Source organism: Acromyrmex echinatior, chromosome 10 (genome assembly GCF_024713525.1).
Source record: "Acromyrmex echinatior isolate Ae372 chromosome 10, ASM2471352v2, whole genome shotgun sequence".
Classification (NCBI taxonomy): Eukaryota; Metazoa; Arthropoda; class Insecta; order Hymenoptera; family Formicidae; genus Acromyrmex; species Acromyrmex echinatior.
The window spans coordinates 9335500-9356398 of record NC_141861.1 but is presented as its reverse complement, the minus strand read 5'-3'; the positions used below and the strand labels follow the sequence as shown (position 1 = coordinate 9356398).

Genomic DNA, 20899 nt, shown 5'->3' with positions numbered 1-20899 from the left:
AGTAATGAAAAGAATGTAGAGTATAATATCAGCAGTGAGCGTAAAAATTTGCTCCATTTCTTTAATTTTGAGATTTAATAATAATAATAATAATATGTATATAAGCATAATACATAATATACAATACAGAAAAATAATCATGGCGAACATCGTTATCGACCGATATACTTTTTCTTCGTTATGTAAAACCACACGCAAATTGTATCTTCGAATACAACGCACAACAATATCTTGTAATCAGCTGAAACGATGCTCCTCTTATTGTTACAAGATATTATTCACAATTATAAACAACATTTACAAATGCATTATGCATCGGCGTCATATATTCAAGGCCTATATGGATCTTACATTATAAAGAAACTTTGGCTTCTTTTTACGTGGTATTTCGCCACCTATAATCCTATGAAAAAGAGGATACGGGAGCGAGAGAATTCCAGCAGAAGAATTCCAGGAATTGTAAATTCGCATGCACCGCAGGATTTCTGAGTTTCTTCGCTTCCGCATTATCGTCAATTTTTCAAATCTGACGAATTTAACGCTAATATCTTAAATTTTATCCTATATATATGTATATCCAACAAACTTCTATCTTGCGAGATATCGTACTCCTTCGAGCATAAAAATGTATTGATGCGTTTGATTATTTCCTCTGTTTTAAGTAAAGAATCCGACAAACTAAATCCCTAATTTCCTTATTGTACATTAAAAAGAAATAAAAAGAGAAAATGTATTTATGACATTTGTGATTTCAGTACGTAACGATTGTACGGGGTTGTGTATGGGGTTCGTGAGCTCTTCTAGGATTAACATTTGTAACACGTTACAACATTTCGTTAATGCATAACGCATTTTTTCAATTTCTAATGGCGCAACTTAAAACAAAGTTAAGCGTAATCATGTTTAATTATTGTTGTTGATAGCTTCCTTTTGCACTGTCGCGGCTTATACAAACGTTGCGGTAATTGGGATCGTAAGACCTTAAATAAATTGTTATGTGCATGGATAATAAGTGTATCTTATTCAACATACAATGAAAGATTTAGCTACCTATTATATAATACTCTAGTTTTCATATGAAACAACGCTGCAAGGATTCCACTTTAATAAAAAAAAAACATCAGATTTTGATTGGCATCTCTTTTGAAATATGCAAAACTCACTCGCGAGCTGCAATTCATTATGTTCACAGCAGAATTGGAGATTTTTATAATGACTGAACAAATGTGATGAAAATAAAAGCGAAAGTGGTTCGTATTAAAATACAAATGTAAGGTTAAAAAGATTAAAGGGCAAAAATATATGTCAAATTAATAAAATGTGTGTATATTTAATAACGATTTTCGGTTTAACAAAGCCTTCTTCAACCATTACAAAAATTTGCATTTTTCGCCTTTTGCTTTTTAACCTTACATTTATAATAAGAATAAAAAATTTATAACGAAACTTTAACATTTTAAATCGATTCCATCGCAGCTGATTATTATGTTGAGACTTTCATTTTCTATTAATTATAACGGCAAAATTAATGCTAACAAGCGAAGGTCTACGCCATTCTTGTGATAGATGCATAAACTTCTTGATCTAGAAATCACATTATTTACAAATATGCCGTTTAATCTTCATCAATAAAACGTAAAAAACTCCTGCATATAATTACACAATATTTTAATATTATAATACAGTACAATTCGACACGAAACAGAAAGTATAGAACTATATTTTAACGATCCTGTATAAGATCAAATAACGTCTTGTAAACACATTATTTACGCAAGTATTGCCGATAATATCACATATTATGAAAAATATACTCACTTAACTGAAAATTGTTAATTTAATTTATACAAAATAAAATATTCAATCTACGTTTTCAGAAATCATATGTGAGATCTCTTTTTACAGCTTCTTCGAAGCCGAAGGAAGTTCTAAAGATGATTACTAATTTTGTAGATTAAGTATTCATAACTTCGCGAAATAAAATTATTTCAATACTTCTTCTTTTTTTTTTAGCTGAATCATTTTTTTTTTTGAAGACGTTTTTTTGTCAAACGAAAAAGTTGAGCCTCCGATTCGCTTAAATGCCAAATATATGCTAGATGACATGGAAGAAAAATACATATTTAACCGAGGGAATAACCACTCACAAAATAGGTGTACACCTGGACTTCGGATTTCACCAGACTTCACTGGACTTTATTGGACTTCATCAGACTTCGAGAAATTCTTCGGACTTTACTGAACTTCATAGGACTTCTGACAGATTGTACACCGGAATTTAAGAGTGGTTATCCTCTCGTTTAGCACAATTAAGGATATAAATAATATTTTCTTGACATTAACGATATAGCGTATCGTACTGCGCATGTCGCGTTACCACGATCTCATTCAAATTCCGTGTAATACTAAATAGTAAATTACTAGTAATAAACAGTTTTTATAAAATAAATTTCATACAAAACACAAATAAATTCTATCGACGAAACTTATGACAAAAATGTATACGATATTTCGCACAATTTAAGTAACTTGTATAAGTCTTGACTTGCTGATTGAGAATTCAGTGTGAATTACCCAATATTCAAGATTTAGATATTTAGATAAACAAAAAAATGCTACAAAGATTCGGAGAATCATAAACTTTTAAATCAATTTTTAATTTTTAAATAAGAATATCAAAATAAATGATGAGAAAGAAACGGAAAGAGAATTTAAACTTAAAATTAGCCAATAAATTCCCGCAGTTAAAAGAAGATGTTAACGTTTTCCTGACTATTTTCAAAATCGCATGTTTGAAAGTTTTGGCAAAATTATACGTTGATCAAAAATCTGTAAAATTTAAGTAGTTATCCTCACAGTAAGTGGTGATATGTGAAGGAATTAAAAATGCACGGTCAGATGCACGAAGCAAGTCCCATCATGTTCCACGATACGTGTCTCTCGTTACGCAACGGCACGTGAAAACTTCGATCTTCCCGCGATATTAAAGAGGAAGTTCGACCGAACTGTCCTCGAAGAATCAGTCAAGATAAACAAGAGGCGTTACCACACTTCACACTTATGTACCGGATTCATTGTCGAGTTCTTAGGGCAGTTAAATTCTTTCGCGAATTCTGGCAGATTCGAGAGTGATCCTATCACCCTGTATCTCGGTGGACTGTGAGTATCCTTCTCGATCTGAAGAATCTCCGTCTCGGACGTTATAGAGGAGCACCAGATCTGTGGACATTTGTCGCGTAATTAAAATGATCGTTATGTAACTCACACTTGAAAATATTATCTATTGAATTAAATGTAGGTTTTTTTCCATCGATTTAATGTATCTATCATAAATATTATTTATTATTATTTATAATAACCTGTGCAAAATTCAAGAAAAATAGTTGACGATGCGTCATATTGAGACCGGGTAGCGGCAGTTGATCCTTGTAGCTCTTAGGCATCGAAAGATAAGCGTGATACGCTGCCTTAAGGCCTCCGTTGTCGGCGATATTCTCTCCTGTATATTACAATTGATTGGTCTAAATTCTGATACTTTTATCATCAATAGGCAATTATTTGTAATCAATAAAATTACCCAGCGTCTGTTGGCCATTTATATTTCGACCTTGTACTTTATAGTGATTATATTGTTCCACGAAGCACCCAAGTCTATTCTGAAATCGTTCTATCGTGGTGTTGTTCCACCACTGATGTAGATTTCCATGCAAGTCATACTCTCGACCTACCCGATATTAAACAAATACATAACTAGCATAAAAGTAAAATTATTTTAAACAAATAGATGAGCTAGAATAAATATATACCAAGTATACAGAAAATGATGAAAAAATTATCAAGATACATGTAAATTCTCTTCATTCAATATACAACATGAAAATCTCTTTATACAATACATAATTATAAAATATTAGTAATGTATTTTATTCTCTGCTATAAAAAAAAAGATTATAAAAATATAACTTAACATTATATTTAAAATCATACCTTGGTCATCGAAGGCGTGCGTTAATTCATGTCCCATAATTACGCCTATAGCGCCAAAGTTCAAACTACTGGGATTCTTCATGTCAAATAACGGGCTCTGAAGAATACCAGCAGGGAAGACCATTTGATTTTTGGTAGGTGTGTAATAAGCGTTCACGGCCGGCGGTGACATTATCCAAGTGGTCTTGTTCACCACCTGATCAAGTTTCTCGAGATTTTTACGAAAGCTGTACTTGTTCACGCGCAAAGTGTTCTGAAAATATTCGTACTGCCTGATCGTCAGATCTCTGTAACGGTCGTCGAGTTCTCTGGCTTGCAGAATGAAGTCTGGGAAACCAATCATGTCAGTGATCGCATTTGCTTTCTCCTCGGCAGCATCTCTCGTTTCTGCATCCATCCAATTTAGATTCTTGAAGTTTTTCGTGAACGCCTTGCGAATTTGATTAATCATTTCCTCTGCCTAGAAATAATGATCGAAATAAATCGAAATATTATTCTACAAATTAAAAAACGCGCCATATCTCATAAATCATATCTTAACGTTTTAAAGCGACCTGATATTTCAATGAATTCCGACAAATTATTACTTCCTATTTTATGAAAGGGATTGTTTCTTCTCTGCTTTATATAAAAGAAAGAAATGATAAAAAAAGAGTAATTGATAAAAAAATTACAAAATTAAACTTTTTCTTAAAATCGGGACACCAATATGAACTAACCATGGGTTTACTCTTGCCGTGAAAAACCTCTCTGACAAACATCGCGCCAATGGCGAAACCCATGGCATTATTAACATCGTCGACGCAATAACGCCATTGTTCCTCATGGCCTTCCAAACCGAGCAAAATTTTCCGCAAACCCTTATAAGCGTCACGGAATGGTTTCGAGAGAAACGCCGTCAAGGATCTTACGGTCTGCCACACCAGATAGTTATTCAGTACTCTGGAAAGAAAAAAATGAAGGAAAAAATTGATGCTTCTTTCCGACAGGTCTTTACAAATGTACACAATTTGAAAGAAATCTCGAAATAGATTTCAATATATTTATTGTATATTTCATTAACAAAAATAAATAAGTTTATTGGTAACAGTTTTTGTTAAACATATCTCAGTATTAAATGTTTTCCAGCTATAAAACATGAAGATAAAAATTTGTTGAGAGAGAAATAAAATTATATATTTTATAATAAAATTATTTTAATTAAAATCAAATTATTATAAATTAATTTAGTTTCCAACATTCGCGTTTCAAAGCAAATGCGTTACATCTCGCAGGTATACGTACATCTTTCCGTTAGCTGTCTTGTTAAAGTCCTGCACGATTTTCGACAATTTTATGAAATATTCCGGTGCATAATTTACGATCATCGCTTTACTGTTGATCTTCTTGTTTACGAGACGTGTAGCGTTTTGGAAGAATTCTACCCATGACATCTAAACATAAAAAAACTGTATCCATTATATTTTATCAACATCCTTTACTCGAAAAAGAACAATCGCCCTATTTGGAAAAGCGTCCAAATATTTCATGTTTATTTTATAAAGATATGATATAGGATATGATACAAAATATATAAACGGAATATCAATATATTAGAATAAAACGTAATAATATTACATCCAAGATATTATCACGATATTATAATACGAAATGTATCAGATCGAAGGAAATGTCGCAACAACGAAAAGTCAGATAATAATTTCAATATTATGCAATCGAAATGTATGATATAAGATAAAAAAACGTCAAACGTACGAAAGGTGCTTTTTGTTGCAAATCACTTAATGACATTAAATTATATATCTTCTCTTCATCCCTGCGTTCACCGTACGGTATAGTGATCTCTGCGAGCTTCGTCTCGAAACTGATTACGTCCTGCATCTGTTTCCTCGTGATATTCTCTTCGCCACCTAAGAGCACGCCGATCTGAAAATGAGTACCTGTACTTGACTCGTCTTCAAGGCAATACAACACATCGCGCGATAAACGTGCGCAAGTACTATTACTCTTGTACCTTCGTCATGTAGTCCAAGTAGGCGGTTAAGACCTTGCCATACTCGGTTACGTTGATGTAATATTCTGCAGTTGGTAGTGTTAAACCTCCTTGATCAATCTTGGAAATAACAAATAATATATATTTTCTAATATATGTATATTTACATAATATATTAATATATATTAATCGGCATTACTACGGTACCAAAAAATCTTATACTTTATTAATGCAAAGAAATTGTCCATAATCTTATTTTTCTTAAATAAAACATGAATTAATTAATTTTTAAACAATAAATTACATTTTACTGTATAAAAAATTAATATCATTTTATTATTAATTAACATTATATTGTATTAAATTATTATTAAACTTTAATGAATAACTTTAATTAAAATATAATTATTATTCTATTTAGAATATTAGAATAATATAGAAAAATTTAACTTGTACAAAAATTTTATTCAAAAAAATACAGAGAAAAAGAAAAAAATACGATGATATATTTTCTTTAAAATGTATGAGTTTCACAAGCTCAATTCACCGCTGAACTCTAATTACACGGCGATACTACAGCGATAATAATAGGAACAAAAATTATAATTATCACTATTATTATATAATAATTAAAGTAAGTATTACATAAAGAGAAAATGATAACAATCAATTGTTGTCTGATACTCATCTAATGCCCGTTTAAGCGACCTATAATTTAGAGAATTTAGGAGAAAATTCTACGCTCCGATATTTCTCTCGCGCATATTGTTAGTCTATCTATTGTAACCTGCTTTGTACCTGGATTATATATCTAGTACTGTTCCGATCGTCCTCGTTCACGGTCCAAGAAAATAGACCGCCCATATTATAAACGTTTTGCAGAATATGCATGCTGTTTTGCAGGGACCACGCGCTGATGTTGAATCTGCCAGAGACATTCCAGCCACCGATATTTTCCAGTAATTCCAACATCGGCTTCGCCCCGAGCGCCTCGATCGTCTCATTCGCATCCATGCAGGACAGGTAATAATACTTGGCCTTCTTCTCGGCTTTTGATTTCATCTCACTAAGCGGTTTCTCTGCACGGAAAATGAAAGGACAATTTCCCATCGATAGATAAGATATAAAGATTCATTAAGTATGTGAATTATGCGACTTTACGCTGATTACCGAGGACATTCTTGATAACCATTTGATTATCCTGCTCCAATTTGCCGAACGTGCTCCAAATATTCTTCCCAACTGGAATGGGATTTTTCTTTCTCCAACCACCACATGCATATTCATAGAAATCGTCACATGGATCGACGGAATAATCTATACTATTAATTAAGAAAGCCGCCGCCGTTACACATTGTTCCGTGAGGCAAAGTGTGTCATCTGCAACAATTCAGGAGCAAGAACTGAATGCACTAACATTGATTAGCATTGATTAGAATTAATTATTGTTAGTAGAGTCGTGATAATTGTTCTTTGATCACACTATAAATAAAACTACGATCAAAATAAGACACATGTCTAGAGTAAAAAAACTGTTAATACAATATAATGGATTAAAGTCGGTTGCGTCAATGTATTAGGTGTTGGAATTAATTCGTAGCGTTTTTAATGAAAGAATGTTATTTATTTCACATGAGCATTAAAAAATACATTAATGAAAGTACTTCCCATCACTTGTAAAACGCTACGAATTAATTCCAACACCTAATATTTATGTAGAGTTAATTTTAATTAATAAACCATCTTCGCGTTTATTTCTCATAGATATAAATTATAATCGAAAAATAAGTAACGTCAAGCATGCGATATTTAATTTAAATTATTGCCGCAATCGAGATCTTAATTGTTGTAATGAAGTAATTATAATAATAATAATCATTTTTTTTACTTTCTCCGTGAGAAGTGACGTGAAGAATCTGGGCTTTGTCCCAACCATTTTTGCTGCTGATTACAATGGCAAGTACTACGATTGTTAGCAGCAAAACAGCGCAAATTATGAGAAGGCATCTCTCCAAAATACTTCTCGCCTTCCACATTGTTGTACCCTGTAATAATAAAATTATATCGATCAGCACACCTCAAAGCCTGTTACTCTCTAAAATTTCATTACTGATTTAAAACTATAATATTAAAGAATATAAAAATATGTTCTACTAATGAATAACTGAACTCTTTTGAGCAGCGTATAATATTTATATTATTACTGCCGAACAACACAACAATACATTCCTGATTGCATCATGCGCTAGATAAAAATTAAACAAATTCTTATTTTCAAGGCTGTGTTCATAATGTTTAACTTATTTGGAAAGATTACCTTAATATCGAAAAACGCTCACCGTATGATATCTTATATGCGTAGCAGATGTACTGATGCCTTCGCTATTTAGGGCGACGGAGCCGATGCTACTGCTGTCTTCATCCTCGAATTCAGCCTGTTTATACCTCGTCATCTGAATAAAAATCATGTAAAACTAAATTTTCCGCGGAGAAACCTTGACGCCAGATTAAAGAAACTAAAATAACATTTAAACCGAATGTACATTCAGAGAAAAGTTTCTTCGATTTAAAGAAATGTTTCTTTGTTATATGGTTAAAGAGAAGAAATTTCTTCGATTTGAACGTCATTTCTTTGATTCAAACATTATTTTTAAATTCAAATTAAAAAATTTATTTGATTTAAAGAAACTATGTTCAAATCAAAGAAATTTTTTCTTTAACCGTATAGCAAAAAAAATATTTCTTTGAATTGAAGAAACCTTTCTCTGAATGTACGAGTTGTATCGAATGTACACGCCGCTCATATACGCCGCATGCGTAGACTTATAATAATAAATAATGCGTTTGATCTTCTCGATTTTCACATCGAAACATCAGACGGTTTTACCAGGATTATATGAAAAAGTAAATATCGACGACGCGATAAAACTGTGCAATGGAAAAAGTTCAATATTTTCTTTGCCACAGCGATTTTCGCAAACAAAGATAAAGTAAGTAGCGAAGTACGCCTCTCGTGTTTGTTTAAGATAAGACAATTAGTTAGTCGTAAGTGAGTATACCACACGCAACGTCGTTGTTAATTAACTAAGAGAGGCAAAGTTATACAACGATATACAGCAAAGTTATACCGTGTATAACTTTGCCTCTCGCATTAGTTGATTAACAACGGCGCTACAATTTATAAGAGTTTTTCGAAACTTAATAATAAATATCGGAATAACAGAAGTGTAAATTTATTTATTCCTTCCGTTTTACATTTTTTAAAAAACAGATATTACAAATTTATTAATATACAAAGAAAGCTATATCATAATAATTATGATACGTTATAAATATTTTTTTTATTAAGGAGAAAAAACAACAAATATTATTAAACTTATATTATAAATATTACACATATAGAAATTTATCATCAAAAATTTACAAATTACGAATAAACTTTGAATTAGAACAAAACGCAATAGAAATAGAATGCACGACGTATTCGCAATTACGACTTTTAAGATTGTGCGTGATAACGTAACCACTTAATTAAACGAAACCACATGCGTATTTTCAATGATTAGAAATGATTCTAATTCTTTAAATAATTATAACATTTTTTAACATATATGGTTTTAATTAGTAATAAAAGATATTTTTTATTTTTTCTTTTCGTTTTAAAATATGATTTTCATTAATGATTGTAAAACATTTTAACGCGCGTCATAATTATCTTATTTACATTCTCATACTATTTCAGACATTGTTAACATACTTAAATTGCTTTTTTAATGAGATATACATATATCATCTCTTATCTTCAAATATTGATATTATTGATATTGACATAACAAATATTTATTTATTAACACATCGTTATGTATAACGCAATTTTTTTATGCAACACAAAATAATCGCAGTAAAACATTAATATACTAAAAACTTTCAAAATTTCTGAACAAATTTTAATAGCGAATTTTTTATCCAGTGCTTACTTTTTGTAGTACTTACATTTTTCTTAAAGTGCACTTCGTGAAAAATCATTGTTTTTTACAATTCTTTTCATATTATTAAATCTCTTAATATATATCAAGTTTGAATTCATCATTTTTAAAAAATCTAATTTGATTGAGCCACATAGAAAGAAATTTTAGTAATTACTTTTAATTTTTTATATAATTATATATACATAACAGAAAGATAAAGAGAGAGAGAGAGAGAGAGAGAGAGATTTAATAAAAAATATTGTTTTAATAATTATCGTTGCATCTTTCATTAAAGAAAAAAGAAATTTATTTATTAATTTTGATTTAATCAATCAAAAAAAATCTATTATTAGAAATATGATATAACAAAGCTTTATTTTGAAATTCACGAATTCAAAACTTCAGCTTAAGCACTTCAAAATATTTTATTTCTTTTCTTGTTTTTTTATTTGTTTGTTTTATTTTTTTTGTTATATTTTTTAATGAAATGAACTGAGAAGGTGTCGATCACTCACCGCAAAAAAATTTTCATGAAGAACACGGCCCACGCTTTATATTCGCATTTCACTGATCCTCATCTGCATAGCAGATGTTTGTTTTTGTGGCACAGTTTGTCGAGTGGAAGTACAATAACCGCAATAGTCTCAATTCAAACGTTGCAACGCAATATCGACACTCACGTGAAAAAAAACGATATTCATACGCTACACCGTCGATCACGGAAATGAAATCCACGAAATGCCAGTTGCATCATGAATAAATATTCTATAATAGCAGACTATTATTCTCTAATTTAATCCTGAATTTGACTGTAAAATATAGTACTTATTTCGTCACAAGTTTCAACACAATCGTCGTCCGTTTTCATTCTTCATTTCGTAACTTGTTGCTCGAGTCTTAGGCGAAATCAAATTTTTTTTAAAAACATCAAGAAGCTAAATTAACTTGAAGATCTCGATGTTACGAGTTGCGGATAATATTTAGTAATGTAAAATAAAATGATCACTTTTTGATGATTTTCAATGAGTAAATTTTGGACTATGATCTCTGCGGTAGCTTTACTAAAGATGCAAAATTCACTCGCGAACTTCGCAGCAACGCTACGATTTTAGATCGTACTAAAAATACAACTCATGCTCTCAACTCTATAAGCCAGAATGTCGCTTATTCTAAAGGCGCGTTCGAATGATATCGAAACAAGCTTATTTTATTTGACACAGGTCATTTATCATTTAACGTCAAGAGAGCTCTCGCATTGTTAAACTTATCGATTGTAATTCGCACGAATTTAAATTACTCGACATTCAGTGGAGAACGCAGAGAATCGTATTGGCCGTTGTGATACATTGACTTGGAATAGATAACTATATTCGAACGAGAAACGAGTGAATATCAGCTTCAATTTTCGTCAAGTAAGCAATACGCGTATATATTGACCTACAGCCTTTGTTCAAGATGAGATTCACTGATAGTATTTACGTCATCGTGAGCGAGAGCAGATGACAGATTTACAAACACTTTGCATGTGCTTCGATCGCTAGTCTTATCTCTCTTTTCACTCTCTACAAAAGAGGAAATGTATGCCAATGTTTGACTTTTTATGTGCAAATGTGCTCGATCAGAGATATGCTAATAACTGAATTTACGAAAGAGATGTTAAGCAAATACGTTTTAAATTTAAATAGCGACTGCTCAAATTGTGTAAAATATATTTATTATTACAAGTGATAATGTCACATAAATCACAATATCATAAATCATAAAGCTTATTGTATTTGGATTTCTATTAGAAAATGAATGATAACATTTTTGCAGTTTTTAAATCCCTTATAAAACAGGACGTTCTTATTAGGAAACTAATATTCGAAATCTAATTATGTTATGATTTGTAAGTCTGCAAGCAATTTACCATCGTAATTTACTACGTAAAGACATTCTCAATTTTCTGGTTCACATAGAAAGTTCATCTTTTCCTTATCTAAAATAATAAATAAGTCTATCTATAAAATTATAAATAAGATATAAATCCATAAAATAATTTAAACAGAAAGACAGAAAAAGAGAGAATTTTAATAAGGAAGTTAATTTCTTGTTAAAATAAATATACACAATAATAACAATTTGTTTAGTTACAAGCAATTAAAAAGTATTAATTACAATAAAATGAATCTAAAAATATGTTTATCTACATCAAACGTCTAATTTTTATATTAGTTGAATGTTCAAAGTTAAATGTTAAGAAGCTGCAAAAAGCGGAAAAAGATGGCAATCAAATTTTCATCGGAGATCTTCATAATTCATTTCTTCAACAAAGTAAAAAATAATGCTAGAAAACCTTTAATGCGCACACAACGTACAAAAATAGTTGCAAATTATCACATTAGTTTTCAGTTATCGGGACCTTTCTAGTTGTAATTTATTTTTAAGAAGATAATTGACAAGTTTTTATTAGAAAAATGTTAAAACAAATGTTAAAGGAAGGATCAGTTTCAGGTCGCGCGTCACTTTTAAAAACTTCACTGTAAAAAGAAATATGTTTTATTCTTGTCCGCATTTTTTAAACACTTAAAAATGTTTTAGTTTCAAACTTTTTCAATGGACAAAACACTACGTGTTTGGATATAAAAACGCATAGTGTTTAAGTATTTAAAAAAATGGGGAAAAGAATAAAACGTTTTAATATCTTAAAATTAAACGCTTCTTTTTTTAGTGTTCAAGTCAAAGAACGAAATACTTTCGCGAGCACTTTGAATTTGCACTTTTTATTTCCGATTCCCTTTTTCGGAACTCCGCGCAAGAAAGGGCGGAACAAGCGGTGCGTGCCAATACTAGTGCCGGTGGTTACTGATTACGCGTCGACTACACCAACTACAATCTGTACGCAGTGACGCAATGCACTGAGGACGGCGTGCGTAAGTGCGCGCCGAAAAGCACGCGCGTGACGCGCGCACGCGTGTCTGAGTGCGCGAGCATCCTCGGATTATCTTCGCCTTCGACGAAGGGCTGCCTCGTTCTGGCAGGAAGCGGACACTTGTGACGCTGTTATTGCCATTAAAATATTTCGTGACTTAATGCGACAGTCAACTACGCGCGGACATTATACTGTAATAAGATCAACAAATTGCAACTAGTTTTAATGGACAATGCGCAATGTCACGCAAAACTGAAGCAACCTGAGGCTACAGAAATACGTCATCGCGTACACGTGAAAACAAAAAGAAGATGATGGTTCGATAATTTAGAATATCGTACGGAGAAAAATCGATCGTGCTTCAAGACAACTTAATCTGCTCTCTAAAACTTTTTATAATGAATCTCACTCTGAAAAGTGAAATCTTTAAAGATTAAAAATTGAACCACTCTTTTCAAAGACTGGCTCGATTTGCACTCTTTAGAAAGAAGTTCGACTTCAAAGATTGTAAAGAGTAATAATTTTTCGCCATAAAAGATACACTTCGAGAAATACATAAACATTTCATATTAATTTCCGTGATGATCATTTCCAATCATACGGATCTTATTTCGGATTTTTTTTTTTTAAACAGAAACGAAGAAGTTAATCCTATACTGAAAAAAATCACGTCAAACAGTTACATGACGAAATTATGTAATTAAAACAAGCAAATCACATAACGGATTGTTTCAAATCGGTATGTGATTTTTTAAAATTACGTAATTTGAAAATTGAAATAATGATATATGTTCTTTTTCTTCTATTTCTATTCTTCAATATTCGATAATATCTATAAAATCACAGGATGGATGAAATTATTTCTATTATTATGTGATTTTAAAAAATTGATTTGGGACAATCTGTTACGTGATTTATTTGTCTTAATTACACGATTTTATATAACTTTGTGATATAATTCTTTTCAGTAGAGAAATCACCGCGCTCCGCACGCAACGCAACGTGAAAATTATGTCGCTTGAGTGTTGCGTGTATTTAGGCGCGAAACAGCAATCGAAGATATATCGCAACATCTCGAGAGTAATCGCGCTCGGTTAATCACATTTACGCACTAAAAACACATCCAAGCCAAGATAAATACCGGTTTTTAATTCATGCATGAGATAAGCCATGACCTACGATCATTAGTGCTTATCGATGATAATGAAGTCTCATGTAAGAAGACGATATGAGTATCGTAATCATTTTCTCTCTCTCTCTCTCTCTCTCTCTCTCTCTCTCTCCTTTTTTTTCTCTTTTTCTTTCTCCCTATACGCGAGATAAGATATCAAATTCGAAATTGTAAGCGTTACATAACAACAGCACTCCCAACAGAGCTCAGGGAGACCATTTCGCCAGCGGGCTCGGTTCAGCTGAAGTTATTTCGTTAATCAGTCAACCGGGAATCCCATATCAGGGAACCGGAACTGTCATACATGCTCGCATCGTATTCGCCGAACGTACGAGGACTCACCTTCACCGACATCTTGACCCGGTACACGATCGCGCAACCACTGCACTGTCACCTTAATTATTGATTCACCATTGAGGGTGGAATACGCGCGCCCGCACACGAGTCGGGGGCAGCGATCGCGAAAAGGGCAGGAACCGAAGGGTGGAGGCCAGGACAGAGAGAGGTGACGGAAGGCAGGGGAAAGAAGGCAAGACGGATTTCACTGGGTACTTCCGGCTTCCACCGAAACTACGACATTTTCTGCCGTTTTCGCCAGCGTGGCTGGTAAAATGCGCTGCAATCAGCTTTCGGCAGCCGCCTCTCTCAACAGGAGGATGCCCTTACCACTTTCCGTCGTGCAACCCTGTCACCCACCGCACACCCCACGACCCCGCGAATCCCGTTTATTGATTTCTCGCTCGTCCGGTTCCACCTGCCATCTCTTATCGTCGTTTTGCGACAAGTATCGCCTTATTATCATGACACTGACACACTGTCACATCGTGTTACTCGTAATTGATTCGTTGAAATATCGCGCGAATAATGGACAGCTCTGGCAAATTGGGCGACTGAGTAAGATCGTTCATTTTTCGTGCACATTACGAGTGTTTTTCGGAGGAACAAAAATAATTTGAAAGCTAAAAAAATTGATACTTATTTCCTTGGAAACAAATTTCTAATAATAATTAGAATATTAGATCATTTCCATAATTTTAGAATTTTCAATCTATACTACTTCTTTTTGTAACGTGTATTCATTACTTACTACTTGCCAATATGCGAGCATCTACCACTGAAAAAATGCCGAATGCGGAATAGAAAGAAATTCGCTTTAACGCATCAACATAAAGAAATATTAAAAAGTTCAACAATGTTCAACAATCTAAAAGCATCTCTTTCTTTGAAACATTAGTAACTTTATAATTTCATCATATAAATTCATAAGAAAATATTATTGATTTATTTTATTATTATTCCGCAAAAAATGTTACTAATCACTTGTAATGTCTTACGTTAAAAATTAATTTCTATTTGAATAGTAAATTTGAGAATTTCGATCGGTTAATCTTTAAAAATGCTTTAAAAGTAGCGATGCCCATCTTAATTTTAATTACTTAGAAACATCTTTTAATTAAATTTATTTCACATAGTACACTACAGTTTCAAAGGAATTCACACTTTTAACATTACAAAGATTATCTTGGTTGTATGTGAATAAATATTTGGTATCTTTATTTTGGATAGACATTCTTTCACATTAGATACGGTATCTTACAGTGTCACTGATACCGCGCGAATACATGATTGCACATTACGGTGAGAAGATCATTCAGAGACTAGAACTTATTAAAGCTATATGATATAACGCGCAGGCTACGCACGCACACAAAATATAGTGATTTCTGACTAGAAATTGTTGTAGACTCGTGGCGGTATATATATATATATATATATATATATATATATATATATATAATATATATTATATAGATGTATATTATATGATATATAATATATATGATACAAGCTTATTATATTATATAATCACATGGACTCTCGTTAAACAGCCCATTTATCAGTTAGAATCGATTACAAAAAATAAGTGTGTACATATATCTCTTTTATTTTGCTTTGCTTTTTAAGGTAAGACCTCCTTGGCTGCGAGATCGCGCCTCGCTTATCCAATTACTTGCTTATCTAACGGACTTGTCGCTATTGGCACATATTGCGTTTTCTTGGACCGCTATTATGCTCAAGAATCGAAGGACTGACGACGTATCTTAAAATTTAATACACATAGCATGTGTGTATATTACATTTAAAAAATAATAGCGAGACGTATAGCGTGTATATAAATTGAACTGCTTTAAATTCTTTTAGTGTCAATTTATCTAAAAGATATGATTCGCAAGGATTGCAATTAATGTTCCCATATTGATATACGAGTAAATCAAGATTAGTCACAATTCGAGGACGCATCTTTCTTCTTATAAAATATATATAAATATAAAGAGATTTTGAAGTAAAAATATTATCTATTATACGTGAGGAAATTAACGTATTACATGCGCAAAAATATTTGTTTGTAATTCAATTCAGTTGAACGATGAATTATATTTATTTTCACATATATTCCCTTACGTTCATTTTTCTAATGTTAACTGAACGACCTTCGCTTCGTTAACTTCTTATTTTTTTACGCGACCGTATCTTTATTATGATAGTATTGCTGTTTCAATCATAAACTCTTGAATTTTTTATAATAAATTAGAATTTTCTTTGGATCACTGTATCTTAATGTGAGTATGTGTGCAACGTGTAGTAATTTGCGCATTATTTAATATAGAGATAATATTACTGTGCATATATATATATATAATAGAGGCTTAAATATTATATATAGAGAAGAATGGCTTGACGGAAATATGCTGCACGAAGGACGACACTTCGGCATTGTCAAGTTCAATGTATCAATATTATTGTTAGAAAAAATACGTCAAAATTTATTTGATATTTCAAATAAATCTTATTTATTACGAATTGTATTGAAGACCTTAGTCACTTCCGTGGTCTTTCATAAATAATTCATAAATTCGTTTTTCAAGTTCATAAAAAAAGATGTGCGATTTATCATTACCATATAAAGTAATGATTGATATCTTTTTTGTGCGTAGGTGGTTTAAATTGGGCCGCGCTTTTGAAACATCATTTTCACTGTTTCGATCTTAATCTTATTACGTTAAGTGTAGTGCAGAAATAAAAAAAATTAATATCTGACACACGACGTTCAAAAAGATCTTTCCATGGCAGTATATATCGTAGGTATCAGAAATAATAAGACATTTCGCCGCCGTATGTAGATGAAACTATCGCCTATCACACTTAGAGATAATATTTAGCATCTCAATAGATAATCAAAATAGTTCAGCTTCGGAATTGCAACAAATATATTGTGAAAGTGCGAATTAATTCTAACGTCTAATATTAGATTTGCTAATTCTGTGTGACATAATAATGGACGATATATATATATACACACACACACACACACATATCTTTCACGAGATTCAATCATCAAAATTGATAATTAAAGAAATAGTGAAATATTGTAAACCAATACTATGGAATTGGTAAATACGAAACACTCACCGTTGCGTAAAATATTCCATACATACGTGTTAATAAAAATGATACCACATTATTTCTGATAAAATAGAATCGTTATTTCTTCGCGACAGTCGGAAACTCTATTAAAGATTATTCTGATAACGTATCTTGATAACACACGAACGATTAAGAGTGCGATCGAGTTGCCACTACAAATGCTTCAAAACATTTGATTAACCAATCGGAAGAAAAAATTGTACTAATTGACCAATCAAAAAATGCTTCGAAGCATTCGTAACGGCAACTCGACCGCATCCTAAGTTTGTATTGTTATACAAGTTATGCGCAAATAGTAGAGACATACAAGAATAAACATCGCGTAATACGCGCAATAAGAATTTCAATTTACGTTCAGTCTAATGACTTTGATCTGTCTAATTTGTGTTTACTTTCAAGATCAAAGTTTATATTCCGATTCATTGCACGAAGACCGTGGGCCTCCTCGACATTTTCGCTTGGAGGCAATTGCACATTTTCAAAAATAAAGGATTCTAATATCACATTGTTGGATGGATTTGATTGAGAAGAATTCGCATCTCGTTCCAGAAAATTCGCGTCCTCCGATGCTGCTATCTGAGCAGAATTAAAAGTGCTCCGTTGGGAAGCGTTCGACGAATCTCTGGGGAGAACATTTTGGAAGCCATCGCCTTGGTAAATGATACCGGTGTGTTTACGCGGTAATCGCAAGGAACCGCCATAATTCGTACGTCCTCTCGGAAAGTTTCTCTGTATCACAGGAACTACGTTAAACGTACGCTTCAATTCATTCTCGCTTCTGCTCTCCTTAGGCGAGAGAGTGTGCGTATCTGTAGTCGTCACGCATCTCTTCTGAGACGTTCGAGTTTCATCCTGCATGGTAATCTTACCGTGGACTCGTACAGATTGATCATTTTCATGCCAAGGATTACATTCTCCATAGCTGCTGGTCGCAGAGTCAATATTGAGCATCGCATGTTCGGTACTCGGAATCTCATAGCCGCGAGTCACGTTTTCCGCATCCGACACATTGGGCAATCTATCTGTTGGATATCCTGGTAACCGATGCGGGCTGTTCTGATAATTACAACTGAAATTACTTCCCCCGGATGCGATTGGTTCTTCTGGATATTCCAAAGGAACGCACATATTTTGACCAACCGCTCCGTTCGTGGTGCAATATTGGGAAAAATGCGCGAACGGAACACTCTCGTGACTATCAAGTTGATGAGCATTCGTGGTATCACTTTGACATTGACTCGAATTACCGTCCACCAATCTCGCCGGAGAATTGCAGCTATAGAAAAAACACTGTGGTACACTCGGATTTGGTATTACATTCGCCGTTTGTAGATTCAATCGGGCGGCAGACGACTCTGGCGATGCCGGATTTGAGATTTTGCCACGCGTTTGCGCTATCACTGTCTCGTAACTAGGCGGAGGACCGTATAATTGATAATAAGGGCAATTGGCATCGTTTAATACAACGTTCATATTCTGATAGTGTGTCGATGTGGTCGCGTTACCGTTATATGCTGGCGCCGCTGTATTTCTCTGAGGACCTGTTCAAGGAAATTTACATAAATAAAGTTTTCACATTTTTCACACAAAGTAAATCTTTTTACAAAGTAAATCTATTAGAAAAGAATACGAACCTTTCCACATGCGATGTAATAGGACGGTATTTCTCGCTGAATTGTATGTGATACGAGCTTGCTGCGCTTGGCAAGATGCGTTACGAAGAGAACTTTGCGATCTAGTGGTAGAAGAACGAGTTGGAATAGCCGAAGCTGCTGCTCTGTATCTGCCTTGCAACCAGTATCGGTACCACCAACCACCACCAGAACAGACCAAGAACATGATTATAACTAGGATCCTGAAAAATTAATTGTACATATTTTTTGCTGCTGTTCTGCTTAATGGAAAAGCTGCATATTACACAACATATTGTGATTATTATTAAAATTCAAAAAAAATCATTATTATTCAGTCAACACCTATAAAAGTAACATTAATGTTACAATTTCGCATTCAATAATATACCTATTATTTAATATCATGTATTGTGTTACATTTATTTTTGAATGCAAAATTATAATATTGAAATTATAACATTGTTACGTTACTTTTAATTGACGTCAACTGGATGACTTACCAGTAATACCACAAGTGATGGAAATGAAATCCAGGTGACACACAACAACCAAAAGCACAACAATATTCTGTTCTTGAACATCTGCAAACGTTATAATCAATGTAAAATTAATTTTCATACGGAATATAATAAACAAAATACAATAAACAATTCTTTAAACATAAGTATATTTTACAGTCGATAAATCAAATGCAATCTAATAAAAACTAGTTAATATATAATTAAAAGAAGCAACATACTCATAGTATTTTATTTCTCCAGGCATATCAGAGGCACAGTACTTTGCTTCTGCCTAAAAAGGATTGCGATGTTATAAATATTCGTAAAAATAAACAATTTTGTAATCAAACATTTAACAAAATTTAATTAATTTTATTAATATTGTAACAAAATCTCGTGATAACTTTTTATACTTGGGACTTTATAGGATGCTCCATTGTTTGATTCTATCCAGAGATCATGAATTCAAGTGCAATTAGGTAAAGCTGCAAAATTACAGAAATATTTCTATAATGCGGCAATTTCTGCGTTCGCGAATGTGCAATTTTTCGAGTAAAAAAGAAACTGAGAGAAATGAGCGTCATTTACTCATGAAGGACGAGGCAACTCACATAAATGAGACACTTCGATGTACCCACGAATATCGCGAGTTTCTTCTTGCTGTTGCGAGCCATCTCATCAATGAATACCCTCGCCGTCGTTTCGAGTCAAACGCAATCGGATCTAGCGCGATGTTTTGACATAATCGCCATTTCCCACCGTCCGTGATGTACACACAACATTGCACATTGCACTTATTGATTTCAATTTCGGAACTCAACAATGACGTCAGCTCGCCCATCAGTGCTACCACCATGATAGAAATGAACGATAGGCGACGATGACGCATTCGATGCGTCAATGGGCATCCAATGCCACGCTCGCTAAGAAACTCATCAATCAAACAAGTTTGATTGATTCTTATCTTGGGATTCAATTACAATTTAATTACCACTTAGCCGCTCAATGAATGATTATGCTATAACTAAATAAGTCTGAATGCAATATTATAAATTTGTCATGACATCGAATTGTCATGACATCAAGGACTCTTTTAAGTCACGCTAATTTATTAGATCATAAATTTTCGGAAAAGACGGAGCTAAATATTTGATTTGCTTTCCTTATAATTCAGATATCTTTTTAATGTAAAATTATTTCCTTTATTTTTATAAAGAAACCATAATAAATAGGCATATTATTCTGTTAG

At 32.8% G+C, this 20899-nt stretch overlaps 2 protein-coding genes across 3 annotated transcripts; both read right to left on the bottom strand.

Annotated features, from left to right (window-relative positions):
* Positions 1-28: 28 nt before the first annotated feature.
* On the bottom strand, positions 29-14514 carry Nep3 (M13 family metallopeptidase neprilysin 3). 2 transcript variants are annotated; one of them, XM_011063326.2, is made up of 13 exons: positions 14373-14514; positions 8320-8433; positions 7869-8025; positions 7151-7360; positions 6779-7059; positions 6002-6100; positions 5743-5913; positions 5272-5420; positions 4707-4929; positions 3988-4447; positions 3578-3724; positions 3360-3499; positions 29-3219 (listed from the first exon to the last, which is right to left on the bottom strand). In XM_011063326.2, the coding sequence occupies exons 1-13, from the start codon at positions 14382-14384 to the stop codon at positions 3043-3045; spliced, it is 2340 nt and encodes a 779-aa protein (XP_011061628.1). In that variant the 5' UTR covers positions 14385-14514; the 3' UTR covers positions 29-3042. The 2 variants fall into 2 exon arrangements, with proteins under 2 accessions (XP_011061628.1, XP_011061629.1); XM_011063327.2 differs by lacking the exon at positions 14373-14514 and adding an exon at positions 10464-11842.
* A 959-nt stretch (positions 14515-15473) lies between these two features.
* Positions 15474-20479, bottom strand: LOC105150318 (uncharacterized). The gene is made up of 5 exons (XM_011063324.2): positions 20262-20479; positions 19890-19942; positions 19651-19731; positions 19151-19371; positions 15474-19057 (listed from the first exon to the last, which is right to left on the bottom strand). Exons 1-5 carry the CDS (start codon positions 20322-20324, stop codon positions 17871-17873), a joined length of 1605 nt encoding a protein of 534 aa, XP_011061626.2. The 5' UTR covers positions 20325-20479; the 3' UTR covers positions 15474-17870.
* Between the last annotated feature and the right edge of the window lie 420 nt (positions 20480-20899).

Bases quoted from the DNA above. Each gene is read 5' to 3' on its own strand.
- Nep3 (XM_011063326.2), bottom strand. The intron at 7,060-7,150 runs GTAATCAGCGTA...TTTTCCGTGCAG, and splicing joins GGTTATCAAGAATGTCCTCG to AGAAACCGCTTAGTGAGATG. The intron at 3,500-3,577 runs GTAATTTTATTG...TGTAATATACAG, and splicing joins AAATGGCCAACAGACGCTGG to GAGAGAATATCGCCGACAAC.
- LOC105150318 (XM_011063324.2), bottom strand. From the start codon at position 20,324: ATGGCTCGCAACAGCAAGAAGAAACTCGCGATATTCGTGGGTACATCG. The intron at 19,732-19,889 runs GTATGTTGCTTC...TAACGTTTGCAG, and splicing joins GGAGAAATAAAATACTATGA to ATGTTCAAGAACAGAATATT. The intron at 19,372-19,650 runs GTAAGTCATCCA...TTAATTTTTCAG, and splicing joins CATCACTTGTGGTATTACTG to GATCCTAGTTATAATCATGT.